The sequence below is a fragment of the Micromonas commoda genome, chromosome 10, assembly GCF_000090985.2.
Source record: "Micromonas commoda chromosome 10, complete sequence".
Lineage (NCBI taxonomy): Eukaryota > Viridiplantae > Chlorophyta > Mamiellophyceae > Mamiellales > Mamiellaceae > Micromonas > Micromonas commoda.
This window is the reverse complement of record NC_013047.1, coordinates 45,588-71,934: the sequence shown is the minus strand read 5'-3', so window position 1 is coordinate 71,934 and position 26,347 is coordinate 45,588. Positions and strand designations below refer to the sequence as shown.

Sequence of the window (26,347 nt, the reverse complement as noted above, 5' to 3'; positions counted from 1 at the left end):
GTCATAGGCAGCGCATGGGTCGACGCGATGTGACGGTCTATAACTCGTGAACGCGCTCCAAACTCTGATCCGGTCGCGAAACCCCACGTTTTCCGTGCTCTCCGTTTTCCCGCCGCGCTTTTTCACGTGGATCGAGTCACGACTGGTCCTTTTTTTTGGATCCCGATCCCTTTTTGCGAGATCTTTTTCCCAGCTTTTCGCCGCGCCGATCCTGCAGGTCTCGCCAGTCTCTGACACACCGCGGACCTCCCGCGCACCCACCCCGAACAGAACACCATGTCCGCCGCCACCACCGCCGCACTCACCGCGCGCCCCGTCCTCGCGGGCAAGCGCGTCCGCTCCGCCAAGACCGTCAGGTGCGTCCCGCCCGCTTGGAAGAGCCCGGAAATTAACCCACGAAAAAGAACCGCGAAAAGTGTCCGGGCGCCCCGACCCCGATCAGGCTCCCGACGCGACCTTCGCGCGCTTCGTTCGCGGAATCTCCTCGATCGACGCTTTCGTGTCGTCGGACGCGATCTGCCCGGGAATTTTGCGCGTCTTGATTCGCCTCGCGAGCTCGCGACGCCGGTGGCCGCGCGCGCCGATTGCGCGCCGGCGGGAAAAGATATTTTGCGGCAACCGCTCGTGTCCACGAAACGACGCTCGGAACCCCCACCCGCCTCCTCGCGCCTTCGCGCCCGTGAAATCCCGGCCGCTGACCCGCGCGGAAAACGAAATCCCCCCACACATTCATCGACAGGTGTACCGCCCGCGTCTCCACGGTGACGCGCGCGTCCAAGGACCCCGTCGTCAACGCCCTGTCCGAGGTTCTCCCCGCCGCGAGCGGCGAGAAGATCCGCGTGGGCATTAACGGGTTCGGTCGCATCGGTCGCCTCGTCATGCGCGCCTCCTTGGTCCGCGACGACATCGAGGTGGTCGCCGTGAATGACCCCTTCGTCACCGCCGACTACATGGCCTACATGTTCAAGTACGACACGGTACGCACCATCACTCCCCCCCCCGCCGGATCCCCGAATCCCGAACCAGAATCTCACCCTTGTTGAACCGCGAGGCAGCTTTTTCAACCGCGACGCGCGAGGAAGAAAAATATCCCAAATCCCGGCTGACCGTTTCACGCCGCCGCCGCCGCCGCACAGGTCCACGGCCAGTTCGCGGGCGACGCCAAGTACGGCGCCCAGGTCGAGTGCGACCCCGCCGAGGAGTGCCCGATGGGCTTCATCGTCGACGGCAAGTCCATCGCCGTCTTTGCCGAGCGCGATCCGGTGAACATCCCGTGGGGCGCCAACGACGTCGACTTCGTCGTCGAGTCCACAGGCGTGTTCACCTCGCTCGAGGGTGCGCAAAAGCACATAACCGCCGGCGCCAAGAAGGTTGTCATCTCCGCCCCCTCCGGCGACGCCCCGATGTTCGTCATGGGCGTCAACAGCGACGAGTACACCGACGACCTCGACATCGTCTCCAACGCGAGCTGCACCACCAACTGCCTGGCGCCCCTCGCCAAGATCATCGACGACACGTACGGCATCGTCGAGGGATTGATGACCACCGTGCACGCGACGACCGCGACGCAGAAGACGGTGGACGGCCCGTCCATGAAGGACTGGCGCGGCGGCCGAGGCGCCGGCGCGAACATCATCCCGTCGTCCACGGGCGCGGCGAAAGCCGTGGGGAAAGTGTTGCCCGCGCTCAACGGCAAGCTCACCGGGATGGCCTTTCGCGTGCCCACGCAGGACGTCTCCGTCGTCGACCTCACCGTCCGCATCGAGAAGCCCGCGTCGTACGAGGAGATCTGCGCCGCGATCAAGGAGGCGAGCGTCAACGGCGATCTCAAGGGGATCATGGGTTACACCGAGGACGCCGTGGTGTCTGCGGATTTCATCGGCGACGAGCGCTCGTCCATCTTCGACGCCACCGCGGGCATCTCGCTCTCGCCCAACTTTGTCAAGCTGGTGAGCTGGTACGACAACGAGTGGGGGTACTCCAACAGGGTCGTCGACCTCATCGCGCTCATGCACTCCAAGATGCCCTCCAAGGTTTCCGGCGGCGCGCGCTAAGCACCACCTGCACGGGTGGTGGTACATATTTTTGCAGCAGCTTTCGAAATATAGTTATTTTTCTTCAGACTTCACAGCATTTGCAGTGGGAGACGAGTTCGTTATTCTCGTAGGACCGCGTTTTCCACCATTTGCAATCAACCTCCCGCGCAAGGCACATCAAGATTCAAAAAAAAAAAAGTAGGGCGAGCCGCCGGCCGCGCGGACCCACTCGGACGACGCGCCCCACGCCGGACGGACGCACCGCGCGTCGACTTGTTCGATGGACGTCATGGATCCCGATCGCTCCTCGGTTCCCGTCATCGCCACCCTCCCGATGGGCGGCGGCGCGGTGACCGGCCCGGGAGCGGGCGTGCTGCACGTGCAGTGGGGATTGGGCAACGAGCTGCGCGTGTCGCGCGTGCGGGGAACCGAGCCGTCGGGAACCGGCGCGACGCCCACGGAAGAATCGGATGAGATATCGAGCGGAGCGGCGTACGTCGTGCAGTGGTGAGTATCCGGCGCACGGAACGGACGAGCGGCGGACGCCAGATCCCGTCCTCGCGGCCTCTTTCTCAACCAACTGAAATCTCGGGCTCGGGGCGGTGGGCCCGGGGGAAGCCCTCGGGGGGCGCGGTTCGACCCCAAACCCGCGGCGTTTGCTTTCCCGCGGCGATGCGAGTATTCATAAAGCACGCGCGCGCGTCGCTCATCCGCCCCGGCGTCTCCCCCCGCCCCCATCGCCTCGATCACCCACGACCCCGAACCTCCCCCGCTGACGACGTTAACCCTCCCGATCCCTCCCCGTCACCCGCGCGCAGGGCATGCGTCACCGGTGCGCACAGGGAACTCGCCGAGGAGACCCTCCCGCACTTCGAGCAGCTCAAGGAGCGCGTCGCCCTCGCGATGCACCGCGGCGAAGGCCCCGACGGCGTCGCCGCCGCGTCTGTAGATGCGGCGTCGAGGTTCGCCAGATCCGTCGCGAACACGCTCGACGCCAAGGTTGAAACGCTCGAGGCGGCGTCGGCAGCGACGGGCGAGCGAACCGCGGACCTCGAGCACGTCTCCTTAGCGCGCGCCGCGTGGCAACTCGCGGCGGTGTACTTCGTCGAGCCCGGGGAGGGCACCGGCGTGGTGACGGAGCGGCTGGTGGAGTGGTACCGGCGAAACGGCGCGGCGCTCAACTTTGGCGGCGCCGGCGCGCTCCCGGTGCGACTCCGCGCGCTCATCGACGGCGTCGCGGAGGCTGGCGACCGGCCGGAGACCGCGGGTGGGTTCTGGGACTGCCTCGCGGGGCTCGTCGCGATGGGATGGAGCGACGCGGCGGCGGATTTGGTCGCCCTGCACTCGTGCTGGGCGGAGTGGCGGCAGGGCATGGCCGCCGCCCGGCCCGCCGCCGAGTTGCTCGAGGCTGTCGTCGCCCTGATCAGGACCGCGCCGCGCATGGCCACCGCGGACGATACGCCCCCCAACACGGGTGACGGTTCGTATCCCCCCTCCGCCGCCACGTCGCTCCCGCAGTTCCAGGCGTTCAGGGAGGCGTGGACGCGACAGGTGCGCGACGTGTTATCCGACCATTCGCTCTTTGACGCCGTGACCGACGACGCCACGTCGGATGGCGCCAGGTGGTCACTGGAAGTCCTCGCGGGAGACGAAACGGCGCTCGCGCGCGCGTGCCGGGGCGGGTGGCTCGAGCTCATGATCGCGTCCGCGCGTCACCAGTACCCGAACCTGCGAGCCGCCGAGCACGCGTCGTTGGCTGAACGGTGCGTCGGTATAACCGGCGCGGGGGAGTCGCCCGAGCTGGACGAACTCCTCGGCGCGATCATCGCCGGCGACGCGTCGCGCACGACGGACGTGTGCGCGAGGTACTTCTCCCCGTGGTTCATCGCGCACCTCGCGCAGATGCTCGCGGCGGCGGCGGGGGGTCCCGCGGTGGCGTACGAGTACGGCGGCGGTGAGAGGATGGGTTCCCGTTCGGCGTCCTCGATCGCCGCGGAGTCGCACGTGATGACCTACTGCGCGTCGCTCGCGACGAGGGCCAACACCCGACACCTGGCGCTCAGGTACCTCCCCCACTGCGCCGACCGGGGCGCGGGCGCCGCCGCGCAGATCCTGCGACGGGAGCGCCCGCCGCCGGGGAGCCTCCCGCCCGACCCCGGCCGCTCGGACGCCGAGGAGGACCCCGACGTCGCGTTCGCCAAGACCCTGCGGTCGCTGGAGCTGTGCGCCGACGCCGGGCTCGTGGATGTCGGCCTCGGGGTGGCCCGAGCCGCCGCCGCAGACGCCCGCGCGAGGGGCGACGAGACGGGCGCCGTCGCGTGGTTGCATCGCGCGGGTGACGTCGCGGGCGTCGCCGCGCTCGCGCTCGAGCAGCTCCCCACGCCCCACGTCGCGTCCGCGGACCCGTCGGGTGCGGCGTTAGCCCTCGTGAGGCTCGCGATGGGGCACCCCGGGGCGGCGGAGGCGGCGGCCGAGATGAACGCGGATGGCGCTCGGGCGGATGGCGCTTGGGCGGATGGCGAGTGGCGATCGGCGGGCGCGACGGCGGCGCCGGGGCCCGCGGGCTTTCTCGACGCGCTCGCGGCGCTCCGCGGCGCGCTCACCGAGCTCGCACGCGCGGGGACCACCGCGAGCGACGCGGCGGGCGCCAAGCGCGCCGTCGGGAGCGCGGCGGTGTCGGCGGCGGCGAGGCGAGCGGGGGGTAAGCTCGTGGCGCTTTTAGGACACTCCGCCGGCCAATCGCACCTCTGGACCGAGGCGCTGTTTCACGCCGTACCGTTGCTCGAGGGTGCGCACGCGTCGCTGACGGCGAAAGAGATCCAGCTGTGCATGGCGAGGCTGGAGCAGGTGAGCGGCGCGGGGACGGTCACGAAGGGTGACTTGCTTCGCGCGGATGTCGAGGTCGTGAATGACGAACGCGATTTGCGCGCGGCGGCGGCGAGGACCGCGCTGGCGAGGGCGTACGCGCGGGCGTGCGTGAGTGGGGCGGGGGGCGGCCGAGGGATCGTGGCGCGATGATCCCGAAGACGAGGCGTACGCGTCGCGAAAGCGTTTCGGGGTTGGTAACGCACCCCAAAGGTCGCGCGAAGGGGCGGCGCGGGGGGAACCCAAGGCGCATTTTTCGCATTTTCGCGGGAAAAGGCGGATGCGACGTAGATCCTGATGACTGCTCGTCATACAAAAATAAGAGCAATACGAACAAGGGCATTTTCCGGATCTCGATCTCGGAACGCTTTCGGATGCCTTTCGGAAACGCCGGTTCCCCCCGCTGCGTGTCGCGAAATCTGAGCGTACGAAAGTCAGTCTGATTTCCGATCGAAATCGCGAGGCGGTCTCGGGCGAAAATGAATCAAGAATAAACGGTCTCCCAAATTTCGAAATCACGCTTTGACCGTTTATAACCGAGAAAAGAGTCGGACCGCGCCCGAGACCCGCTGCAGATTTCACCGGAGCTTTTTGCTGCAGCGAAAAAAGCCGTGACGGGTGCATCGTCCCGGCCACTCCGCTTGAGCGTCGACACGGCCGTCGTCGCCACTTAGCAGTACCAGCGTGGCGGAGGAGACACACGCGTTGTCCATCTGCGGATAGGTACACGCGTATAACGAGGTGCGTGCGCGTCGGCTACCCGGTTCCCTACCGACGGTTCGAGGAGCGGAAATCTCAACTCGCTTAGCCGTGTGGGAACGAGCTCCAGCAGGGGACTCACCGCGCTTCTCCCCCTTCCGTTCACTCGACGCAGGCGCCATGAACGAGAACGCCAGGCGGTCCACGGGCGATATCAACACTCGGAGTGAGAAAGGTGAGTATCGTATCCCGTCGCGGAGTCCCTGTACACGTCGCGTGCCATCGCCCACGCGCGCGTCAGTCAAGGGGGTACCGCGGAATCCGCACGAGATTTTCCAATCTAACGCTCCACACGGTAACCCGCATCACCTCGCAGTCATGGCCGGTCGTGTTCCGCTCATGGGAGCCGGCAGCCGCCGCGCCCTCGGTGACATCGGCAACACCAACGCCACTGGCCAGGGTGGCCTTCCCGGCGGCAAGGGAGCTGTCAAGTAAGTCGCACAACCCGCTCCGCGCGCCTTTCCCCCGTCCCATCTGGTCGCGCGAATCTTAGGGCTAGATTGCGCTCGGGCCACCGAGCCCAACGGGGGACCGAAAAATCGGACGGTGACTCACCAACCTTTCCCGACCAAACCTGCAGGGAGAATGCGTCCGAGTCCCTCAGCGACATGTCCACGCTACTCAACAACTTCCGCGAGAAGACCTCGCGCGCTGGCCTGGTGCGTTCAGCCCCCGCAGATCGATCTCGGCGCCCCCTCTGCTTTCCTGTCATGGGTTTGCGCAAGAGTTTTTGCTACCCCTTCACCTGCCCGCGTGAACTCGCCTGCCCGGACGCGTCGCAACCGGGCGGTGCGCCATCGCGATCCAGAACGGCGACCATCGATCCACGTACCTCGTGATCTCCCCATCTCGCCCGTTCTGACGCGTCATCGCCTCCCCCCTTGCCTCAATCAGGGTGGTGTCACCAAGTGGGGTCGCACCTCGCAGCGCACGAGCCAGTACAAGCCTCGCGACATCTCGAATGCGACTGGCGGCACCATGACCACTCGCACGGGCGAGCCCGCCACCAAGCGCGAGAGCTACACCGAATACATCCAGGGTCGCGCCGCGAAGGTGATTTAACGCCCCAAAACCCCGACCACGTCCCCGAAGCACCAGGGCGCCGCGTGCCTCCCAGATGGAAAAAAAACTTAGAACCCCTCGCGCCGCGAGATTCGCGGCGGGCGCCCGCCCGACTGTCCGCTCACGTCCTCCCTGCTCCCCTTTCTTTCAACAGGAGATGCCCGACATCGACGCCCTGGACCGAGAGAACCCTCTTGCCGTCACTGAGTACGTCAACGACATCTTCAGCTACTGGTTCCGCGTTGAGGTGCGCCGCCTGACCAGTCACCGCTTTGTTTCCCGCGCGAGATTGTCGACGCTCAGCTGTCGCAAGCTGTTTTGAACCGATCGCGCGCCTCGAGCGCCGGGAGCCTCTCAACTCCCGGCGATGTCAATCGGCATCCGCCGAGTACATCGAATGTTTCCTCCAGAGCGCACGTGTGCACCCATCACCTCCCTTGTCGACCTCATTCACCGCTATTGGAGCGCGCCGCTGACCAGATGATTTGTCCACCCTCGTTTTCTCAGCCCGACACCCAGGTTGCGTCCAACTACATGGGCATCCAGACCGACATCAACGACAAGATGCGCGCCATCCTGATCGATTGGCTCGTTGAGGTGCACCTGAAGTTCAAGCTCATGCCGGAGACGCTCTTCCTCACCCACAACCTGATCGATCGCTTCCTCTCCAAGAAGGTGGTGACCAGGAAGAACCTCCAGGTGCGCGAGGGCCAAGTGACCAAACGATCAATTCTCGCGAAAATCCTCGACGCTCGCGTTGCCCTCGTATCCCCCGTTCGCACTCAACTGATCCCGTACCCCTGCTTCAATCTCGACAGTTGGTTGGTGTGACGGCGATGCTCCTCGCGTCCAAGTACGAGGAGATCTGGGCGCCGGAGGTTCGCGACTTTGTGTACATCTCCGACAAGGCTTACACCCGCGAGCAGATCCTGAGCATGGAGAAGGACATGCTCAACACCCTGGGCTTCCACCTGACTGTGCCCACCCCGTACCAGTTCATGTCGCGCTTTTTCAAGGCTGCCAACGCCGACAAGCAATTCCAGCTCCTCGCCTCCTTCATCGTCGAGAGCTCGCTGCCCGACTACAGCATGCTCAAGTACCCGGGTTCCCTCCTCGCCGCGTCGGCTGTGTACGTGGCGATGAAGACGCTCGGCAAGGGTGAGTGGAACGAGGTGATGGAGGCGCACACGCGGTACACCGAGGCGGAGATCAGGCCGTGCGCCAATGCCATGGCGCGTCTGCAGCGCAAATCCGCGTCCGCGTCCCTCTCGGCGGTGCACAAGAAGTACAGCAACCCCAAGTTTATGGAGGTTGCCAGGCTTCCCGCGCCCGCCGGCTTGGGCGAGGACGCTTAAGAGTCCGAGGAGGAGTTGAGCGTATTACGATGATTTGGAGGTGAGGACACGTTCAGACGGCGTGTGATACTCTCCCCCGGGGAAGGGTCCCGGTAGTGGGGGGAGGTTACGTCGTCTCGGCACGATGTCCGGAGGTGGGGGTGGGGAAAAGGGAATTCGGGGTTTTTCGGGAAAACGTTGACGAACCATGCGGAGGTTGTTTGTGCGCCGGCGGGCCTCCTGTACCATACAGAACGAAAAGCGCCACCAGTGTCGTCACGGCTAGTTGACTATGCTTGATATGAATAACGACGGCAGATCATTTCATGCTGAATCCGAATCCTCCCCATCGTAGAGCCCCCGGCGAAAGTACACGTCGTGCGGCGTCCCCCGCACCAAACTCTTTGGAAAGTGCTCGTACGTCGGTTTTAACGGTGGCGCGTACCCAACCTCCCGCCGCACCCTCTCCACCTCCCTCTCCAAGTCGATCCTCTCCAGCTGTGCGTTCAGCACCCTCGCCACCTTCGCGTCGTGCCTCGCGTTCTTCGCGACGTGTTCATCGAGCGCCGCGATGCCCGCGTACGTCTTCTCGCCCCGACCCGTGACGGATGGCGCGAGACTCGCGAAGGCTTCGACGATCGCGCGAGCGAAATCCGCCGTCGCCTCGGGATCCCCCACGAGCGCCCTTCGCAGCCGCATGCTGAGCTCCAGCTGCACGCTCACCAAACCGAGCGCACACCCCTGCTGCGAGAGCGTGAGCCGCCCGTCCGGTCTGCGCCCCGTCAGAACCGGCCGCGCGTTGACGGCGTACGCGGGGCTGTCGAATTCGCCCCTCGCCTCGCGTCGCCTCCGCCACCGAGCCAAACATCGGTCCAACCCGTCCGCGAGCGCCGTCCTGAGCGAGTCCGCCAACTCGACGTTCACAGCCTCCAGCGCCCCCACGCCCACGTCGCAGTCCCCGTCGCCAATCTCCGCGCTCACGTCGCCGCCGTCGGGGTCCCGTCGTCCGTGAACGTCCACGTGCGCGGATCCAACCGGCCGCCTCGCGAGCAGCCGGGTCCACGGCGATTTCCTTTCCCACTCGTTCGTCGAAATCGCGGAGACGCAGTTCGGGTCGGTGAGCGCGGGGTTTGGCGCGCGGAACAGCCGCGATCGGGTTCGCTCCGACTCGCACCACGTCATGGCGACGCCGCCCGTCGCCTTGGCGAACGCGCAGGCGAGGAACGTGGTCCATCCCTCGGGGTGATGCGTCTCGAATTTATTGTCCTCGAAGTCTGTCCCGGCGTCAAGTTTTTCGCGTCTGAGAAAAACGCCGTGCGGCGCGGTGAACGCCGTCCCTTCCCCGCGCAACACCGCGTCCGGATCCCCCCTCAGCTCGATCGACGCGAGTTCCCCGAGGTCAACGCACTCGGGCTCGGGCAGGCGCGACGCGTCGGAGAGGGCGCCGTCGGATCCGGAGAGCGCGAGTCGGCGGAGCGCGTGCGGCGAGGAGAGTTTGGATTTGTGAAGGCGCTCCGCGATGTCGCGCGCGTGAACGCCCCTGAGCTCCGCGGAGGTGGCGCGTCTCTCCGCGAGCGTCGACGCGTACACCGCGATGGACGCCGCGGGGTGCATGTCCTCGACGTCGGCGTCCACGTCGTCTCCCCCCGTCGCCGCGGCCAGGTCGCGCAACGCCGCCGTTGGGAGCGGGGGATGTCTCCCGGACTTTGCCAGCAGCGCGTTGAGCACGCACGGTCCTCCCAGGTGGTGGTGGAACTCGGGTCGCGTGCCGAGGTTCGCGCCCTCGACGCGCGGGTCGTACGGCGCGGCGATGGCGTGACGCAGCTGCCGGGCGTTCGTGACGTCCAGGGTCTTGAGCACGGGCGCCAGGCGGGTGTAGTCCTTGCCCTGCGAGCGACGGATGGGGCGGGCGTTTTGAGGCATCGGAAGGATCGACGACGCGACGCCCGCGGCGGGGTTGGGGGGATGTCGAAGCGGGAGTCGGGCGTCGACGTGGCGGGGGTTCGGGATGTGTCACGCACCAGGACTCGCTGGATGAAGGCGAGAAAGTCATCGCGCTGATACGATCCCATGCCGCCCGCCCGCCTCTCGGCGCGACCCGAGGGAGTGGTCGTCGCGACGACTTCTCGCCGAGATTTTCAACGAGTTTGAAACGGCACCAACGCGTCGCTCGGCGCACCCACACCGCACGTGCGGGGAGTTCGACGCCATGTCGACTCCCGAGGTGACCGCCAGCGCCGAGCGTGATGGATCGTACGTCATCCGGGTTAAACTCCCCGGCGTCACGTCCGCCAAGGAGGTCAGCGCGGTCGTGGAGGACGACCCGGCGAACGGCGGATGTCGCCTGGAGGTCGTCTCCCCGCCCGAGGCGCACAGGGTGCCCAGATACCGGCTGTCGCACCCCGTGCCGTTCGTCGCCCTGGAGGGAACCTCCCCAGACGTCAAGTTCGGGAAGAAGACGGCGACGCTGACGGTGACGTTCGAGCGAATCGACGAGGTTCGCGTGCCGGGGCTCGAACACTTCGAGACGAACGACGCGCTGTACCTCGCGACGCATCCGACAAAGGGAAGGTGCGTCCGCGCGAGGCGCGAGATCAAACCCGGGGAGACGATCCTTCGCTGCGATCCCTTCGTGCACGTGGTTCACGACCGACGTAGGGAGGATCACTGCGCCGGGTGCTTCAAGACGCTCCAGAGTTCATGCGTGGAGTGCGGAGACTTCTGCGGAGTGAAGTACTGCGCCGACGACTGCCGCGAGAGCGACGTCGCCCACGTCGCCGAGTGTTCCATGGTTCGAACGAACGCGGGAACCGGCGCGGACCTGCGCGGCGCGCGCATGTGCCTGCGATTGATCCACAAACGGCAAACGGATCCCGCGCGATTCGCCGAGGTCATGGCCGCGCTTCGATGCGAGAAAAAATCACCGTCGCCGGCGGCGACAAAACTGGCCTCCGCGGTGCGTCACGCGGCGGCATTGGACCCGTCGGAGGTGGAGGACATGCTGGGCAAAACGCGGGAGAACTCGCACGGCGTGGTGGACTGGAAGCTGCGGCAGTTGGGCACGGGGATATACCCCGAGGCTTCCATGTTTAATCACTCCTGCGCGCCAAACGCGGCGGTGTCCTTCGGAGCCGGCGGGACTCTCAACACGTGCTGCATAGGCGTGGACGACTACGAAGCGCGCGCGATGGAGGTTGGACCGAAAGGGTACGTGCCCCTCGGTCGGCCGCGGGCTATTCGGAAGGGCGAGGAGGTTTGCATCGCGTACACGGAGCTGTACAGACCGGCGGCGAGCAGAAGGCTGACGCTGGAAAAGTCCAAGGGTTTCGTCTGCGAGTGCGTTCGATGCGCGAACGCGTCGGTTTTAAGAGCGTTGGATACCGAGCTTCACGCCGCGACGGACGGTAACGAAGAGGTTGCCGACGAAAAGGCGAAGGAGTGGGAAGATGGCATCGACGCGTCCAGGGCTGCGTACGCGATCGGGGATTTTAAAGGCGCCGTCGAATCCGCCGAGCGGGTGCTCGAGTCGAGCGACGGGGTGCTTCGCGACGGACACTTTTTACGGCTCGAGGCCAGACTGGCCGCCATAGAGGCGCACATCGAGATGGCTTCTCGGTCCGACCAAAAATGCAAGGCGCCGGGCTGGCGGAAAGTGTGCGACCTGTGCGTGCCCACGCTGCAGCACTTGATGACCCACCTGCCGTTCTATCATCCGGGCACGGTGGAAATAACGAAACACTTTGGATTGGCGATGCTCATGGTGTCGGCGGAGCTGGCAGATGGGCAGCCCGATTACCGCGTACGCAGGGACCTCGATTACTATAGGAACCACGATTCCGACGTAATCTCACTACCAAATCACAACCTCGTTAAGTTGTGGATCAATTCGACGAGCGCGTTCATCACGCACGGGACTGTAGCGCAGAAGGTGTATGGAGTGACACCGTTCAGAGTTTTGTCGGGTCTCAACGCGCCAGATGATAGGATGCACTACATGAAACGCGTCGGAGGAGACGAATACAACATAGCCGCAATCATCAAGGAGACAACAAACGCGGGCTATGGCGAGAAGGTCCGGGTTGACTACGCATTCATGGATGGATCGCTGCCGCCTTTGCCCAAGAGTTTCTCCAACTTCAGAGCCCCACTATCTGCGCAGATGAGCCCGGTCGACCAGGCCGCCAACATAAGGGCTTACGGTAAGCTGTACAACATGGAACCCAAGTGGATCAAACATATGTTGGAGGATCTTGAAGAGTATCACGAGATGGTGGCCAGTGAGATGCTGCTCCGTGAAATCAGGGGCATGCACTAACGTCGGAAGGTCAGTAAATATGCGAGAACTCAGGATCCCGACCTCGCGATTAGTCTACGGTTGAACGTGTATGGAATAAGCTCAACAACTACCTAACGATAAATACTATAGTCGCGTTCGTCCAGCGCCGCGACTGCGATGCACGCAAACACCACCGCGAACCACACCGCGACGCGCGTGAACACACCCGCCGCGGGCGAGTGATGGTACACGCAATCCTCCACCCGACTGGAACCCGGCGTCGTGTTGAAGTGCCACCGCGGGCAGTACTCGCACAGCTCAATCGACTTGGCTCCAGACTCCGGACCGTACGTCCTCGGAGGACACAGCGTGCACACGTCCTGACCCTCGTAGCTGTTGAACGTCCCGGGGGGACACTGCGTGCACTGACCCGCGCCGTGTTGGTCGGAATACGTACCCATCGGACACAGCGCGCAGTCCGACGGGAAGATGCTCCCCTCGACCGAGATGAACGTCCCCGGCTCGCACTTCCAGCACTCGGGCATACCCGTGAGGTTGCCGTACGTGCCCGCGGGGCAGGGTAAGCACAGCGCCTTTCCGGGGAATTCGTTGTGGTATCCGATGGCGCAGTCGACGCACGCCGCCGGGGACTCTTCACCTGCGTTTGGATTGAACGTCCCCGGCGGGCACATGATGCACTCGGGCATGGCCTCCTTGTCGCCGTACTGACCGGGCGGGCAGAGGATGCACTGCCCAGCACCCGCCGCGGATCGCGTGCCCTTCGTGCAACGACGGCACTGATCCCGAGACGTCGCCTTCTCGATGGGCAAAAAGTACCCGGGCTCGCACATCGTGCACAGCACGCTACCCTCGTTTTCGGCGTAAGACCCCGTGGGGCAGTCGGTGCAAATCGCCGCGCCGGGATCCGCGGCGAACGTCCCGATGGGACACAGCGTCCTCGCGTCGGACGAGTTCGAACCCGACACGTCCAGGTACGATCCCTCCGGCACCTTCTTGCACTCCTTGAGTCCCTCCTCGTCCGCGTACGTTCCCACGGGGCACGGAGCGCACTTCGCCGTTCCGGGCTCGGCGGCGAACGTGCCAACCGGGTTCGTCTGGCACGGCACGCAGTCCTCGGCGTTCTTGGACCCTTCGAAGGGAAGGTAGAGGCCCGGATCGCACGGCGTGCACTCCGTGGCCTTGTCCAGCTCGTTGTAGGAACCCGCGGGGCAGGGCAGGCACTCGGGCATACCGGGCACCGGCGCGTGAGTCCCCGGGAAACACGCGTCGCACTGTAAACTCGAGTTGCCACCCGGCAAACCGTAAACAGTTCCCGCTTCGCACAGCTCGCACTCTACGGCCTGCTCCTTCTCCGAGAAGGATCCCGGCGGGCACTCGAGGCACTGGCCGAGGCCCGGGACGTTCGAGTACGTTCCCAGCGGGCAGGGCAGGCACGCGGATTCCTCCGTAGAATTTTTCACCGGGAGGTAAAATCCTTCAAGGCACTTGGTGCACTCCGTCTGCGCGTAGTTGGGATTGTACTCACCCTCGGGGCACAGCATGCAGTTGCCGGTGCCCACCACATCACTGTACGTGCCGGGCGGGCAAGGCCGACACGACGTGAGGTTCCCACTGCCGAAATCGTCGTTAAAGAAACCCGGGTCGCAGCCGGTGCACTCCGTCGCTCCCACGTCGTTCATGTAGGTGCCCGGGGGGCAGAGGAGACACTCGTCCATGCCCCCCACGGGTGCGAACGTCCCGTAATCGCAGTCGTAGCAGTCAGCCTCCCTGATGCTTCCGGTCTTGTTTAAATGCGTGCCGGGCGGGCACTGGAAACACTCTTGGAGTCCAGTCGCGTTTGCGAACGTGCCCATCGCGCAAGGGAAACATTCGGTGAGGAATCCGTAATCGTCAATCTCGGCGGCTTTGCCGCTGCCGGGATTGTACTGACCGATCGGGCAGTTGAGGCACTGATCGATCGAGTCAGCACCCTCCTCGACGCCGTACGTCCCCGGGGGACAATCCACGCACTCGGTGGATCCGTCGACGTCCGAGAACGTCCCGGCAGGGCACGCCCCGCACGCGGTGGCGCCCAACGAGTCGCTAAAATTACCAGCCGGGCACGGCGGGCACTCCCCCGCCTTTTCCGCCGCCAGCTTCTCACCGTACGTTCCCGCCGGGCACGACTCGCACGCGGTGTTACCCTCGCCCTCGCCGTACGTCCCCACCGGGCACGGCCAGCAGAACGCGGACCCCGGCGTCTCCGTGAACGTCCCAGCCGCGCACGGATCGCACGACGCGGCTCCGCTCCCGGCTCTGAAGGTGCCGCTGGGGCACGATAGGCAGTCGTACCTCGACCGCGCCGCGGTGCCGGGGAGGTAGGTGGACGCCGGGCACGGCACGCACGCGATCTGCTGGGACAGTTCCTGGTACGTCCCGGCTCCGCACGGCTCGCATTTTGCGGCGCCCGGCGCGTCGGCGAAGGTGCCCGGGGAGCACGGCACGCACTGGTCCGCGCTCGCCGCGCCGCCGAATCCTACAAAGGTCCCCGCCGGACACGCGACGCACTGCGCCGTCCCAGTCTCGCTCGCGTAGTGACCCGGATCGCACGGCGTGCACCGACTCGACCCGGCGGTAGTCGCCGCCTGACCCCGGGGGCAGGGTGTACACTCCAGGGATGAGAGATCATCGCTGTAGGTCCCCGGGGAGCAGTCGACGCACGCGCCCGTGTCCGGATCGAGGTAGGTCCCGGGCCTGCACGCTTTGCGCACCGCGAGGGTGAACCCGTCGCCGGCGGCCACCTCGCTGACCTGAGCGAGGCCCCGAACCAGTCGTGGGAGCGTGAGGTACTCGACGACGCCGGCGCTGTCTCTCGATTGACCCAGCATCGAGCCAAACCTCTGGTTGACCAATTCGTCCAGGGTGCCGTTGACGTTTTCCCAAGGCGGCGGAATCGCCGGCTTTACCCCGGCGATGAGCGCTCCGAAACTCGCGTGCGTCATGCCGGACCTACCCGACTCGTCGACGTCGTCCCTAAGCCGCTCGAAGATGACGTCAAACTTCCCGGTGGGGTCCTCCTCGGTGTCCATGCCGAGCACGCTCCTTCGTTTCTTGCCGCTCGGAGCGCCCGGGCTCGCCGTCGGAGGCGGAGGGTTGGCGGCGTAGGAGGGCGTGGGCGCGTCGCCAAACAGCCACCCGCGCAGGGTGAGCGTGGGGTTGGCCATCCCCTCGTTGGGTTTCACCGGCCGCGGGTCCACGCCCAGCTCGCCAAACTCGTTGGAACCCCACGCGTATACTTCGCCCAAATCGCAAACTGCGACGGTGTGCCGGGTACCCGCCACGGCGTCGGTGATGTTCACCCTGATCAGCGCCGCCACGAGCGTCGGCTCGAACCGCGGGTACCGATCGCCGTGCCCGAGCTGCCCGTACAGTCCTCCGCCCCACGTGTACACCCTGCCGTCGCGGGACACGGCGAGGGCGTGGTATCTCGACGCGGACACCTTCACGGCGTCGACACCCTCCAACGCTCGCACAGGTGTCGGGACCATCACGCGCTGTCCGATGTTGTCGATACCGACGGGCACGAAGCCCAAGCCGTGGCCCAGCTGCCCTACGTCGCCGTATCCCCAGGTGTACACCTGCCCGCCCGCCGTGGCGGCCGCGGCGGTGTATTCCTCATCGCCCATGTCAATCGGGTCGGATATCAGATCCAGCGGCGGTGGTTTGTCGAGCACCGCGTCCCTTCTTCGTTCGATCGCCGCCGCCTCGGGGGTGCCGGGCGCGGGATCCGCGCGGATCGCGACGGTGTAACTCGCCGCCGCCGCGACCGCCCTGAACTTGACGGGCTCGAGGTCCATGTCCCGCACCCGAAGCCGCTCCATTGGGTGACCGCGGTAGGGACGGAACCGAAGCGAGAGCTCCAGCGGTCCGGGCGTGGCGATGCGACCAGTCGCCGGCGCTCCGTACGCCTCGCATCCGGTGCCGTTACCCTTTTCGTACCCGCCGAACACGACGGGCGAGTCCGGATCGGACGCGTTGGCGAGCCTCGGCTGGCCCTTGGGATGGTGCGATCGTTCGGCGCAGTCCAACCTGCCGAGCTGCCCCGCTCGGTTGCTCCCCCACGCCCACAGCGTCCCATCCGCGGTGAGCGCGAGCGTGTGCGCGTCTCCCACCGCCGCGTCGATGACGTCGTGCCGGTCGAGGCCGCCCGCCGTGACCCTGTGTATCTTCATCGGTTCGGTGGAGGCCTTGACCACGGGATCGAAAGCCTCAGCCGCGGGACCGCGGAGCGACCCCGGCCGCCTCGGTCGGCCCAGCTGGCCGTCCGAATCCGATCCCCACGTGTACAGCTCACCGGTGGCCGTCACCGCCGCGGCGTGCCCGGAAAAGGCGGCGACCGCGCTGATGTTCTTTCCCGCGAGCCCACGGACGAGCGTGGGCGAGGTTCGCGGGTACACGTCCCCGTGTCCCAAGCGGCCGTGAGCGCCGTCGCCCCACGAGTACACGTTCCCCCTCGAGGAGTTCCCCGGCGCGGTGGATACGCCGAGCGTGGATTTCTCGCCCGCGCTGAGCCGCTCGAGCTCCAGGGGCTTGACGTCGGCGTCGTCGTTGAGTCGCGGGGCGCGGAGGTTCATGGCGTGACCGAGACCGAGCTGGCCGATGTCGTTGCGACCTCCCGGCATCAAAAACGCCCCCATCTCGTCCCGTCTCTTGGGCGTGAGCCAGTGCGTCCCGTCCCGCAAACCCTCCGGTATGAAACTCGCGTTGAAGCCGTACGGGTAGAGCCACCAATCCACCGTCTCGTTCGCCAACTTGGAGGTGGATATGTCCCGAAAGTACCAGTTGGGCAGACGCACGAATCGCGAGAGTCGATCGTCCAGCTTGTGACGGACAACCACCCGCACCCGCGTCGTCCGCGGTGAATACTTTGTCGTCGTGTCCCTGATCCCAAACCTCAGCGTGACGAACGGGTACCCGGCCGCGATGGGCGGGGGCGTGTAAACAACCTTCGTCGTGCCCATCAGCCACATGGCGCGCCCTTCGGCGACAGCTTCGGTCCGAGATATCTCCTGGGGGTGACCCGAGCCGGGACCGAACCACGCGTCGGGAAATTGCGCATACGTCGAGTACGCCTGTTGCACCTTGTACAAGTTACCCGGAGGCACACCGTCGGGAGTCGACAGCGTCCCGAGACCCTCGTCCTCGAGCGGGGCGTCCACGAGCACCGCGGAAAGGACCTCCTCGTTGCATTTGACCACGTATTTCCAGTCGTACTGCGTGACAACGGTGTCGGGCAAACCGGGAAACGCCGCGGGTATCACCGTGTACCCGGAGATGTACGTCACGTTTTCCTCGTAGCAAAAACTGTCGTTGTCCGCGGCATGGAGGTCAATCTCCGTGGGAGTGCCCTCGTACGCTACCACGGTGTAGTCGGGCATGACGAGGGGCGCTGACGGCGCCGGTCTCACGTACAAATGAATCTCGCCGTTGGTCTTTGATCGCATGCCGAACGAGTCCTTGATGCCGTAGACAATCTTGCCGTAGAAGTGCCTCTGCGGGCAGCAGTTGTAGTCGCACTCGCACGCGGTGTTGACTGTGGCGCACATGGAACACTCCTGGCACGTGCTCTGCAGGTACTGTTGCGTGGTCGGGTTGAGACGGAGAATCTCAGTCGGGCACTCGCGGTGGAGGCAGCACCCAAACTTATCTCCCGAGGTGTTGTAGGGGGGCTCGAACCAGACCTGCAGCGAACCCGGTCGATTGCTCACCGGCAGCCGCCCGGAGTCCATCGGCGCGCCCTTCGCGCCGGATTCGACGTGAAAGAACTCTGGTTTGCCGTACGCTCCGGGTAACTCGATGAACTGCACTGTGAGCTCGTCTCCGTCCGAGTCCGACGCGAGCATGTTCACCGGAAGAATACCCGATGAGTCCTCATCGACAAAAACCCTACGAATGGCGCTCGGAATCACCGGCGCGGCGTTTACCCTGACGGATACCTCCACGGGCAAAGAGAGCATGACGCCGTCGGTGACCACGTACGAGAACGTGACGTAAGGGGCACCGTTGGGACCGGCGGGGTCGTGCCCGCCGACATCGGGGATGAACCGAACGCGGCTGAGCGGATCCGTCACCGGGCAAGGGGTGCTGAGGTCGCAGTCGTCGGGGTTGATCTTATTCGTCGCCTTGCCGGTGACAAAGTCGACTTGCCAAAGGGAGCCGCACTCGTCGCTGTTGTCGCCGCACGAGATTGAAAACCCCGGGGGAATCACGATCTGCGCCTGGGTGGTCTCGCCCTCGGGGTCGGAGCCGCCGAGAGTGATCAACACACCCTCCACCGCGTCGAAATCCTCTCGCAAGGTGGGCGGCGTGGGCGGGGCGACCGCGACCGGGGGCAGGTTATGCGGGAGCACCACCACCGTCGCCGTTGCGATGTCGCTGTACTTGTCGGGGTCGCACACCCGGCTGTTGCCGGAAGCCTCGGTGACGCATACCCGAAACTGGAAGCTCGTGTTGTAACCAGGCGCGCCGTGCGCGGGAGCCTTGGGCAGGAACAGAACCTGCCTCGGCTCGTTGTCCACGCGCTGCTCAACCTGCTGCCCGAAGTAACTCGGGTTAACCTGCATGGACGACAACGAAGTCACGTACTGCGCACCCGGGGTGGGTTCGTCCTCGTCAATCAAATTTCCGTTTGAATCGTAAAATGCGCCGCCGTACCCGCTCGGCGCCTGCAGCGACCACAGCTCGCCCTCGGTGCTGGGCTGGAGACTGTACAGCATAGTGTGCACGCGGTCGGCGTCGGCGACGTTCTGATCGCCGCAGAACGACAGAGTGGCGTCCGTGGGGGGAAGCGACACCCGGACGTATCCGACGGTGACGCCCGAATAATACTCCATCTCAGACACGGGCACGCGCGTCGCCGGGACGAGCGTTTTTGGCGCCAACGGCGTGACGCGTATCACCACGTCGTCCGCCCTCGGCTTGGGCACGTACGTGATCGTGGACGCGACGGAGGTGGATCGCAACGCGCCGTCGTCGGCGACGTACTCGACGGTGATCACGCCGCGCGTCGATTCCGTTCCCCGCGGCGCAAGGCTCACCGCCGGGTTAACAGCCGGCGGGGGTACGTAGAGGATCTTGACGTCTCGAATGTCCAGCGGCGGGTCGCACGCGCCGTCCTCGCCGTCGCACCTGAGCTCCACGGGCGTGGCGGTGGGAGTGTCGTCGGGGGGGTGAATGAAAAGGCCGGGCGCCCCACCGGCGGGGGAGACGCGCGTGACGAGCGCCTTGACGGCGCCGGAGAACGTCCCGTCGCTTAAACGTCCGCACTGGCCGGAAGGGCAGTCGACCGGGTCCGCGACGGCGAGCGTCATCGCCAGTGACCCGCCCTCGTTCACGGTCGAGTGCACCGCGGTGGCGGTGGGCGGGGTATCCACGGCGAACGTGACCTCGCCGAAGTTGTCAGACGTGCTGAACCCGTCAAAGACTCTGAACGTGATCGCGCCGTTGATGGATCCGCCGTACGGTCTGCCGTGCGAATCCTTCGCGGGAACGTAGCGGATCACGCCGTTAGAGTCGGCGACTGCGCCCCAGTCACCCGCTGCGGAGGGATTCTGGTCCGGGGAGATGATCTGGTTGACGTTGCCCGGGGCGGTTTGATACACCTTCCCGAGGGGAACGTTCGTGGCAGTCCCGTCGCCGTTGTCTCTGACGTAGAACGGTACGCCGATGACGCTGAAGGACAACACGTCGTTATCGTCGTCCGTTCCCGTGAGCTGGTACGCGAATCCGTACCCGCTCTCGCAACGGGCCACGGCGCACGTCGCCTCGCACGCCGCCGCGTCGCATTCGCCGCTGAGATTATTCGCTTCGCACACCCCCGCGGCGACGCCGGTGTGCCGCTCGCGGTATTCCGCGCACGAACGCGCGCACACGGCCGCGCAGTCCGCTGCGCACTCCGCATCGCAGTCCGCGGGAATCCGTGCGAGTAAACCGACGGGCGCGCCGGGCGATGTCGCGACCGGGATGGCGTTGACGTGAAAGTCGATTTGCGCGCCGGGCTCGGAAACCGGCGTTGAAAATTGCGCCCCGTCGTAAACCTTGAACTGGATCGACCCGACCGGCCGGCCGCCGCACTCCTCGCACGTTCCCGCCGTGTAGTAAATCAGCGGGTTCCTCGCGGGAGTTTGCGACCCCGGGCACACGAGCTGGTTGGACTCGACGCACGACACGCACTGCGCCCCCGCGCTGCAAAGGATGAGGCAATCGCCGACGCAACTCTGCGTGAGCGAGTACGGGGATCCCTTGCACGTCAACGTGTCGGGGTCGCCGTCCGCGCAGAACCGCGTGGTACCCTTTACCCCGCGCAGATCCGCGGGCAGCGACGTGATGACGTACAGGAGCGAGTCGCCGTCGGAGTCGCGCGCGTCCAGCCGGAACGCCTCCGAGATGGCCCCCTTGGTGGTCGTGAGGACGTCGTTCACGAAAACTCTCGGCCGGGCGCTCACGTCAATCTCTGCGACGCCGCCGTTCGCGCACGTCCCGTCCTCGACGACGCACGCGACGTACCGGATCATCGCCGCGGGCGAACCCGGCCACGCCCTGGCACCCGCGGCGCCGCCCCTCGGCGTCGGAGTGACGATGACGCGCCCACCCGGGTCCGTCACCCGCACGGGCGACGTGTGTCCGGAGAGGAACCGGGCGCCTCGCGAGCCGTCTGAGGCTTCGTACTGGTACACGAGCGCGTTATCCGGATGCGGCGCCGTGAACACCTCCCACCGCACCGTTAAGGTGTCGGGCACGTCGACGCCACCGCCGGGCGTGGACGCCACCGTGGCGGGGAGCGTGACGAGGACGTCCCCTTCGCCGGACGCGATGGACGACGGGCACGACGCCGGCCGAGGCGCCTGAGTCGAATCCTCCGGGCACACGTACAGCGTCGATTGCGGCACGTGCAGGCAATCCGCGAGTCTCTTGCGCGGGTACAGTCCGCTGTCAAGCTCTGGCGAGGCGCGAACGACGCGCACCGTGAGCTGAACGTCGACGGCGCACGTCGATCGAGCCCACACCGTCAACACGGCGTCGGCGGCGCACGCGGAGAGGCCGACGAGCGTAGCCGGAATCGAAGCGAACGTCGCCGATAAACCCCGCACTCGCGATGTTTCGTCGCCGACGCCGTCCAGCGGGCACGATTCCCCCGCGTCGTACGTGGCGCCGACGACGACGCACGATACCGGGTCTTCGCTCGCGCCCGATACCGTCGGGACGATCGTCACCTCGTACGTGGGCTTGCGGCACGTGATCGGTCCGGCGTGGCCGAGCTTCCGATCCCCGGGTTGGACTGACGGAGCGCACGTCCAGTCGTCGACGGCGTCGCCGATCGCCACCTCGACGCAGGTGGGGCTCGAGGCGGCGGCGGCGGAGGCCGGGACCGTCACCGTCGCCGACGAGCCCACCGAGGACGTCGACGCGGTCGACGGCGAGATTTGTTCGGCGAGGAGCCTTCGCGTCTGTCTAGGCGCCGGAGTCGATCTATTCGTCTCGTCGTCGTCTTCGTCGTCGACGTACACGGTGACAGGCACGGACGGCGAAGGGAGACCTTCGGAGACGAACCTGTAGGTGAATCCGTCGGTCGTCGTCGTCGTCGTCGCCGGCGATCGACGCCGTCGGGCATCGTCGTCCTCTCCGAGGAGCGCTCGCCGCGCCGCCGCTTTCCTCGCCCTCGGGCCCGCGGGTATCGGCGTCGCCGGCGGGGCGTGACCGCTCTCGCACGCCGCCCGCGCCCTGGTTTCGAGGGAGCCGCGCTCGCGCGGGTCGTCGGCGCGAGCCGGGACGTACGCGACTCGAGCGGGCGTTCCGGACATGTCTCCGGCGATGACCCTCGGTCGGTCAATCACCGCGAACGAGAGCGACGGGTGCGACCCCGACCGAGGGTGATCGCCGTCCTCGCCGTCGTCCACCCCGCACAGCACCAGCGTTCCCCTCGACGGGAGGCTGGTGATCTCGAGCCACCGGCGGGCGGCGCGGCCGGCCGAGCCGTGCGGCGTCGCAGCCGGCGTCGAGAACGGCCCGGGAATAGTCGACGAGAACGGCCTGGGAATCGAAAACGGCCGGGGACTTTTCCGCGAGATCCTCGCGACGAGGGCGGGCGGAGGCGCGGGCGGCGTCGCCACGACGTCCAACGCGATTCGCCGCGGGGGCGCGTCGGCGCACGCCTCATCCCCGACGACGCACGCTCGATACAGCAGCGAGAGCGACGAGCCGGCTCCCATCGAAGGTTTCGCGTCCAGTCGGAACGAGAATCGAGCACGATTCGCCGCCGAGCCCATTCGCACCGCGACGGGTCCCACCATCCTCGCGCCGGCGGGACCCATCGAAGTCCTCCCGTCGAGGTCCTCCTCCCGGAGCAACGACGTCGTCCCGCCGCGGGGCACGGCGACGATCTCCAGCGTCCACTCGCTGTTTGTCCCGGAGGCGCCCCCCGGAGACGACGCCGGGCCCGGAGCGTCCACGGCGGTCGCGACGCCCGGGAACGCGTCGGCGCGCGCGGCGACGGACCCGATGGCGACGAAGCCGGGCGGCATGCCGGGCGGGGGTGCCGAGGGTGCCGACCTCAGAGGCGCGGGCACGACGGTCCACCCGGCGCGCTCCAGCGCCGTCTCCGAAGCGACGGAACGAGCCCGCCGCGTCCGCTCTCGGAGGCGCTCGCTCTCGTCGCGTGACTGGTCGTCGGCGACGTCAGACGCCTCAAACGCCTCAAACGCCTCGTCCTCGTTCTCGTGAAGGACGCGAGCGTGCACCGTGTACACGGTCCTCGCGTCCACCTCCGCGTCTTCGTCGTCGTGCCCCACGTGCACCGCGATGCGCACGACGGTGTCGCCCCTCGCGAGCGGCGTCCTCGCCGTCGCCTCGACGTCAGACGGCGCCGCTTCGAGGACGTCGAAGGCACCGCCCGGCCTCGGCCTGTGCGTCACCTCCCGCCGCGCCCGCGCGTTCCCTACGGTGACGTCCGCCTCGGGGTCGCACGCCAGCGCGCGGACGCCGAGAAACGCCGCGGGCGCGTGGGGCGACGCGCTCGCATCTCCGGGCGCGCTCCTCGGCGCCAACGCGTTCGGCGCGATCGAGAGGACGTACTCGAGCGTCAGCGGGTGGAAGGGCGGGTCCAGGACGCCGATGTCGAAGTCCAGCGCCGCGAGGTACCGCGTGGCGTCCGCATCGTCCACGTCCGGGGTCGCGCACGCGATTCTGCGCGGGTCCACCGGGGAGAACCCGCGCGCGCCTCGGGCGTCGTCGCCGGACGCCCTCTTCTCATCGTCCTCCGCCCATCGCGCTCCACCCGCACCCTCTCGGTCCGGCTGGACCTCCTCGGGAGCCGCCGCGAGGGTCAAAACGTTCGCCAGGAGTATCACGAGGACGGCGAGGGCGCCGCCGCGCGACCTTCGCCCCATCCCAGCTCTCCGTTCCTCCCGGCGCCCCCTCTAAAGTGCCCACTGCTTGCTTCAAAACCGCTTCAAACTCGCTGCGTCAACAACGGCGGTTGCCGGTGGCTGGTTTCGAAGCAAGATTTTGGGACTGGTTTTCTCCTTCCTCCGCCGTGGCAGCGGATAGGGCACGCGTGCCTTCATCAGTTCCTGACCGCCAGTAGTTTTCGCCGACTCATCCGACCACGCGCGCGGCAGACACACGTCCCCCGCCCGACACATCCGACGCGTCTCGCCTGACCAGCAGACGAGAGTCTTTATGTCCTTCGCGCTCAGCTCCGCCGCCGCCGCGTCCGTCGCGCGCGTCTCCTCCAAGGCCACTCTCCGAGGCCGATCCCTGCGTGCCGCCCGCAGCAAGGCGACCCGCCCCGTCCGCGCCATGGCGGTCAAGGCCGAGGTGAACCAGCTCAAGGACGGCGACAAGAAGGGCCTGGTTGATTCCGTCGAGACGTTCATCTTCGACTGCGACGGCGTCATCTGGAAGGGCGACTCCCTCATCGAGGGCGTCCCCGAGACCATCGCCATGCTCCGCGAGATGGGCAAGAGGCTCATCTTCGTCACCAACAACTCCACCAAGTCCCGCGCGGGCTACCTCAAGAAGTTCCTCGGCCTGGGGCTCGAGATCACCGCCGAGGAGGTCTTTTCCTCCTCCTTCGCCGCCGCCGCGTACCTCGAGTCCGTCAACTTCCCCAAGGACAAGAAGGTGTACGTCGTCGGCGAGGTCGGCATCCTGGAGGAACTCGACGGCGTGGGCATCCAGTACCTCGGCGGCGAGGCGGATGGCGACAAGAAGGTGACCCTCTCCCCCGGTCAGCTCATGGAGCACGACCCGGACGTCGCCGCAGTCGTCGTCGGCTTCGATCGCAACGTCAACTACTACAAGATCCAGTACGCCACGCTGTGCATCCGCGAGAACCCGGGGTGCCAATTCATAGCGACCAACACCGACGCGGTGACCCACCTGACTGACGCGCAGGAGTGGGCCGGTAACGGGAGCATGGTGGGCGCGATCAAGGGCTCCACCAAGCGGGAGCCGACGGTGGTGGGCAAGCCCGCGCCGTTCATGCTCGACTACATCGCGAACAAGTTTGACATTCGCAAGGATCAGATCTGCATGGTTGGCGACCGTCTCGACACCGACATCCTCTTCGGGAAGGACGGCGGGCTGAGGACGCTGCTGGTGCTCTCCGGGGTGACGGACGAGGCGACGCTCAAGTCCCCGGAGAACGAGATCCACCCGGACTACTACACGTCCAAGCTCGCGGACCTCCTCACGATCAAGGCTTCCGTCAACGCGTAGAGGCGGAGCGTAGAAGTCAATCCCACTAATCCGTTATTACAATCACCTTCGCCTGTCCCTGCCGCCTCGCCTGTCCCTGCTCCGGTCCCTGCTCCGGTCCCTGCTCCGGTCCCTGCCGCGCCTGTCCCGGTCCCTGCTCCCGTCGTCGCGCCTCCTCCTCCTGTCCCGGTCGCGGCTCCGCTCGCGCGATCTCGACCTCGACCTCGACCTCGACCGCTTCCTTCCCCCCTCCGTCGATCGCCCCGTTCGCCGATCCTTCTCCCTCGCCGAACCAACGGCGGCGACGACGTCCTTACCCTCCTCGACGACGTCCTCCCGCGTCCCAACAGGTCCGGCGGGTTCCGATGGGTTCCCGATGGGTTCCTCTGTGGTACTGGGTTTCGTCGGTGACGTGGCGCCCGGAGGCGGCTCCGGACCCAGCGCGACGTACTCCGTCTTGCCCAGCTCGTACACGGCCAGCACGCTCTCGCACATCATCTCGATCTGTTCCTTGGTGACGTCGAACAGGTCCCACCACGGCGGATCCTCGGGTAACACCACGCGCAGCTTCCTGGCGGCGAGGTAGATGCACGCGACCGCCACCTTGTACGCCTTGAACCGTATGCACAGCGTGGTTCGCAGCGAATCGTTTGCGATCTTCCACGCCGCGTTCATCATCGCCGAGTCTTGCCCCATCATCCGCAGGTAGTTGAGCACGAACTTGTGCGGGTGCTCGGCGTGGATGCAGAACCCAAACTCGCGGAGCATGTGCCGCTCGACCCTGACCAGATCCGCCTTGATGTCTTCGTACCGCTTGCTGAAGTACTCGAGATGCGTCAGCGGTTTCTTCTCCCTTCGCCGGGACATCCTGTGAAACACGTTGACGACGTCGCGGAGCTTCCGCGGGCACTCCTCGAGCTTGCACGCGAGGAACACCGAGGTGGCGGCGACCCGCCTCACGTCGAACTTGACCATGGATCGCTTGGCGTAGAAGCGGTGGAGGAGGACCTGGCCGGTGCACGCCACCTGCTGCGACGCCTTGAGGAGCACCGCCGCCTCCTGGACGAGCTCGCATCCGTGGACGCGCATGGCGAACTCGTCCTCTTCGCTCACGCCCCGCTCTCGGCTCGGCGAGTTTATGATCCTGTCGTCCGTGACATAAAAATTGTCCACGTTCGTGACGATCATGGCGTCCCGAGGGCCAACGGCGCCCCCCGAGTGCTGCCGGGACGTCGCCAATTTTCAGTTCGCGCTTCACC

General features: G+C 66.2%; 8 protein-coding genes across 8 annotated transcripts; 5 read left to right on the top strand and 3 right to left on the bottom strand.

The window, feature by feature from the left end:
- Window positions 1-249: 249 nt before the first annotated feature.
- Window positions 250-2,162, top strand: GAPDH (glyceraldehyde-3-phosphate dehydrogenase). Its single transcript, XM_002508597.1, has 3 exons — window positions 250-356; window positions 740-977; window positions 1,137-2,162. Exons 1-3 carry the CDS (start codon window positions 277-279, stop codon window positions 2,052-2,054), a joined length of 1,236 nt encoding a protein of 411 aa, XP_002508643.1. The 5' UTR covers window positions 250-276; the 3' UTR covers window positions 2,055-2,162.
- Window positions 2,163-2,325: 163 nt separating this feature from the next.
- On the top strand, window positions 2,326-5,054 carry MICPUN_61691 (predicted protein; the record flags this gene model as incomplete). The annotated part of the gene is made up of 2 exons (XM_002508596.1): window positions 2,326-2,543; window positions 2,855-5,054. 2 exons carry the CDS (start codon window positions 2,326-2,328, stop codon window positions 5,052-5,054), a joined length of 2,418 nt encoding a protein of 805 aa, XP_002508642.1.
- Window positions 5,055-5,981: 927 nt separating this feature from the next.
- Window positions 5,982-8,390, top strand: CYCB (predicted protein). Its single transcript, XM_002508595.1, has 6 exons — window positions 5,982-6,091; window positions 6,241-6,319; window positions 6,555-6,713; window positions 6,877-6,969; window positions 7,230-7,421; window positions 7,541-8,390. The coding sequence occupies exons 1-6, from the start codon at window positions 6,000-6,002 to the stop codon at window positions 8,075-8,077; spliced, it is 1,152 nt and encodes a 383-aa protein (XP_002508641.1). The 5' UTR covers window positions 5,982-5,999; the 3' UTR covers window positions 8,078-8,390.
- A 385-nt stretch (window positions 8,391-8,775) lies between these two features.
- On the bottom strand, window positions 8,776-10,128 carry MICPUN_102532 (predicted protein; the record flags this gene model as incomplete). Its single annotated transcript, XM_002508326.1, has 3 exons — window positions 8,776-8,797; window positions 8,868-9,943; window positions 10,078-10,128. 3 exons carry the CDS (start codon window positions 10,126-10,128, stop codon window positions 8,776-8,778), a joined length of 1,149 nt encoding a protein of 382 aa, XP_002508372.1.
- Window positions 10,129-10,265: 137 nt separating this feature from the next.
- On the top strand, window positions 10,266-12,371 carry MICPUN_61688 (predicted protein; the record flags this gene model as incomplete). Its single annotated transcript, XM_002508594.1, has 1 exon — window positions 10,266-12,371. One exon carries the CDS (start codon window positions 10,266-10,268, stop codon window positions 12,369-12,371), a length of 2,106 nt encoding a protein of 701 aa, XP_002508640.1.
- Window positions 12,372-12,463: 92 nt separating this feature from the next.
- MICPUN_61687 (mastigoneme-like protein) lies at window positions 12,464-23,776 on the bottom strand (the record flags this gene model as incomplete). The annotated part of the gene is made up of 1 exon (XM_002508325.1): window positions 12,464-23,776. One exon carries the CDS (start codon window positions 23,774-23,776, stop codon window positions 12,464-12,466), a length of 11,313 nt encoding a protein of 3,770 aa, XP_002508371.1.
- Window positions 23,777-24,188: 412 nt separating this feature from the next.
- On the top strand, window positions 24,189-25,109 carry PGP (phosphoglycolate phosphatase; the record flags this gene model as incomplete). The annotated part of the gene is made up of 1 exon (XM_002508593.1): window positions 24,189-25,109. One exon carries the CDS (start codon window positions 24,189-24,191, stop codon window positions 25,107-25,109), a length of 921 nt encoding a protein of 306 aa, XP_002508639.1.
- Window positions 25,110-25,401: 292 nt separating this feature from the next.
- CYCD1 (predicted protein) lies at window positions 25,402-26,276 on the bottom strand (the record flags this gene model as incomplete). Its single annotated transcript, XM_002508324.1, has 2 exons — window positions 25,402-25,406; window positions 25,484-26,276. The coding sequence occupies 2 exons, from the start codon at window positions 26,274-26,276 to the stop codon at window positions 25,402-25,404; spliced, it is 798 nt and encodes a 265-aa protein (XP_002508370.1).
- Window positions 26,277-26,347: the final 71 nt, after the last annotated feature.